Here is a 2944-nt window from a genome sequence, read left to right as displayed (position 1 = left end):
GCTGCCCACTAAGTATTGCATGCCATGGATATGCAAAATCAGACCACAGTGACTGAATTCACCCTGACTGCCTTCCCTGTTATCTGGAAGCTTCAGATCTCCCTCTTTGTGGTCCTCTTGTTTATTTACATGTTAACTCTCACAGGAAATATTGTCATCATTTCCTTAATATGGGCTGATAATCGCCTCCAAACCCCAATGTACTTCTTCCTCAGTAATTTGTCATTTCTGGACATTTTATACACTACCTCAGTTACCCCAAAGCTATTAGCTTGTCTTCTAGAGGACAGGAAGACCATATCTTTTGCTGGCTGCATAACCCAAACATACTTCTTCTTTTTCTTGGGGACAGTGGAGTTTATCCTCCTAGCGGTGATGTCCTTTGACCGCTACATGGCCATCTGTAACCCCCTGCGCTATACCATCATCATGAACAGCAACGTCTGTCTCCTGCTGGTTCTGGGATGCTGGGTAGGAGCCTTCTTCTCACTGCTGTGCCCAACTATTGTAGTGTCCAGACTGCCCTACTGTTATAAAGAAATCAGTCATTTTTTCTGTGACATTGCCCCTCTGCTACAGGTGGCCTGCATAGACACTCATTTCATTGAGATGATAAACTTCCTCTTATCTTCCCTCGTCCTCCTGACCTCGCTGGTACTCACCATTGTGTCTTACACCTATATCATTTCTACCATTTTGCGCATCCCCTCAGCCCAAGGACGTCAGAAGGCATTTTCCACCTGTGCTTCTCACATCACGGTCGTCTCCATTGCCTATGGGAGCAACATCTTCATGTATGTGAGGCCCAGCCAGAGCCGTTCGCTGGATTTTGACAAAGTGACTGCTGTTCTCACCACTATGGTGACGCCTCTTCTGAACCCCTTCATTTATAGTCTAAGGAATGCAAAGGTAAAAAAAAGTTTTGAGAGAAGCAATCAGCAAAATCATGTCCTTATTACACAGGAGAACTTGAACTCTCTTGCCTAGGCAAACTTGTAAGTTCGTTTGCTAAGAATGGCTATTTTCAATCCTCGGACTCTATATGGAGATATGCATGCTTGAAACCACAAAATCAAAGATATGTGGGAAGATATAAAAAGGCTTCATGTCACATCAGATACAAAGTATTGTAGTCAAGATCCAAGGGAGGCAATTCAAGCATAGAGAAAATAACACATTTTGAATTCTATTATTAGACCATCTCACACACAGAATATCATGAATCAATGAAAAATACTTAACTGAAGTCAGAAAACCCTGAATTTTAAGCCTGAGTCTATTGCTTTTTTTTTTTTTTTATCATGTGGCACTTAGCATATCTGAACCTTAGCTTTTTCAGCAGTAATGTGGGAAATACATTTGGTGATTTTCCTTTTTCTCTTTGTTATTAGAGGCCCAACCAAGATAGTCTAAGAAATACAGCCATGGGTAACTAACGGTGAGCACTTCTAACTGGTTCTTTTCAGATGTTTGAGATGCCTGGCTTCATCCCTGACAGCTAAAGACTGTAGATACTAACAGAAACAAGGAAGAAGAATATCCCAGGTTTGTACAGCATACTTAAATATGTACATCTGTATATCTCACCTCATCCTCTTAACCTTGAGAAGCTGATACTATTATCTCCAAAACCGAGGTCCACAGAGGTTAAGCCTCTTGCCCCACACCATACCCTGGAGGGTGGCACAAATTTAAAGAATGCAGATTTCAGTCTACTTTATACCTCCCTGTACCAGGAAGAAACTTTAGAGGGAAAAGAGTTAACCTGGAAGTTATCCACTTTTTTCTGAAACCAGGGCATTGCCTGCCTGCCCTAACTGTCTGGCAGACCTGCAGATAAGGGCAGACCAAGATACAGTTAGAATAGACCATGAGAGGGGCGCCTGCACGGCTCAGTCGGTTGAGCGTCCGACTTCGGCTCAGGTCGTGATCTCGGGGGTTTGTGGGTTTGAGCCCCATGTTGGGTTCTGTGCTGACGGCTCAGAGCCTGGAGCCTGCTTCGGATTCTGTGTCTCCCTCTCTCCGCCCCTCCCCTGCTTATGATCTGTCTCTCTCATTCTCAAAAATAAACATTAAAAAAATTAAAAAAAAAAAAAAAAAGAATAGACTGTGAGAGGCAACTGGCTTGGAAGGAAAACCAGTTATCTTGAGACCATAAATGGACCAGGGAGTCTAGACTAATCAACTGTGGCACCTGACCGATGTGGCAACCATATCCAGAAAAAATAAGCATCCTAGAATGCCTCTGGTTCGGAGAAAACAAAAGCAAAAAACTAATCATGCTCGCTTTAGTAAAATTGTGTTTATGATAATAATAATCAACATATATAGAATCCCACAAGATAAGGAACAGGAAGACCTGGTAAGGGATGAGAATCAGGAATTAAAAAACCTTGAGGAACCAAGGCAGGTGCCCTCTTCGCCTCAGAATCGCTGATCCTTCTCTTGCTCTCTCTGGAGTTATATGATCTCTTTATTACTATTTTTCTCCACGTATCTTGAGGTACGCTGAATAATGGTCCCCCAAAATATTCAGGTCCTAATCCCTAAAACCCATGAACGTAAGTAACAAATAAGGTACACAAGGCAAAGGGATCTCGCAGAGGTGATTAATTTAAAGATCTTGAGACAGGGAGGTCATCCTGGATTATCTAGATGGGTCCTCATTATAATCATAAATGTCATTATGTGAGAGACAATAGAGGGAGATTTTACCACACAAGAGATGGTAATTTGATAACAGAAGCAGAGAGAAATTTGAAGATGCTGTGCTGTTGCCTGGAAGACAGAGGAAGGGGCCACGAGCTAAGGAATGCACTTCTAGAAGCTGGAAAAGGCAAGAAAATGAGTTGTTTTCTCTGGCACAGCCCACTGACACCTATTCAGGCCCATGGAAACCGATTTTGGACTTCTGGTCTCCAGACTGGGATAAAATATCTTAGTG

The 2944-nt window shown here is 42.6% G+C and overlaps 1 protein-coding gene across 1 annotated transcript; it reads left to right on the top strand.

The window, feature by feature from the left end:
* The first annotated feature begins 24 nt into the window (after nucleotides 1–24).
* On the top strand, nucleotides 25–973 carry LOC121035260 (olfactory receptor 6M1-like). Its single transcript, XM_040482792.1, is given in 2 exon segments — nucleotides 25–912; nucleotides 914–973. Coding segments are annotated over 2 exon segments (948 nt in total).
* Nucleotides 974–2944: the final 1971 nt, after the last annotated feature.

The sequence above is a fragment of the Herpailurus yagouaroundi genome, unplaced genomic scaffold, assembly GCF_014898765.1.
Source record: "Herpailurus yagouaroundi ecotype Mexico unplaced genomic scaffold, PumYag 161, whole genome shotgun sequence".
NCBI lineage: Eukaryota > Metazoa > Chordata > Mammalia > Carnivora > Felidae > Herpailurus > Herpailurus yagouaroundi.
The sequence above is the reverse complement of the archived record's forward strand: the minus strand, read 5'-3'. Positions and strand labels throughout refer to the sequence as shown.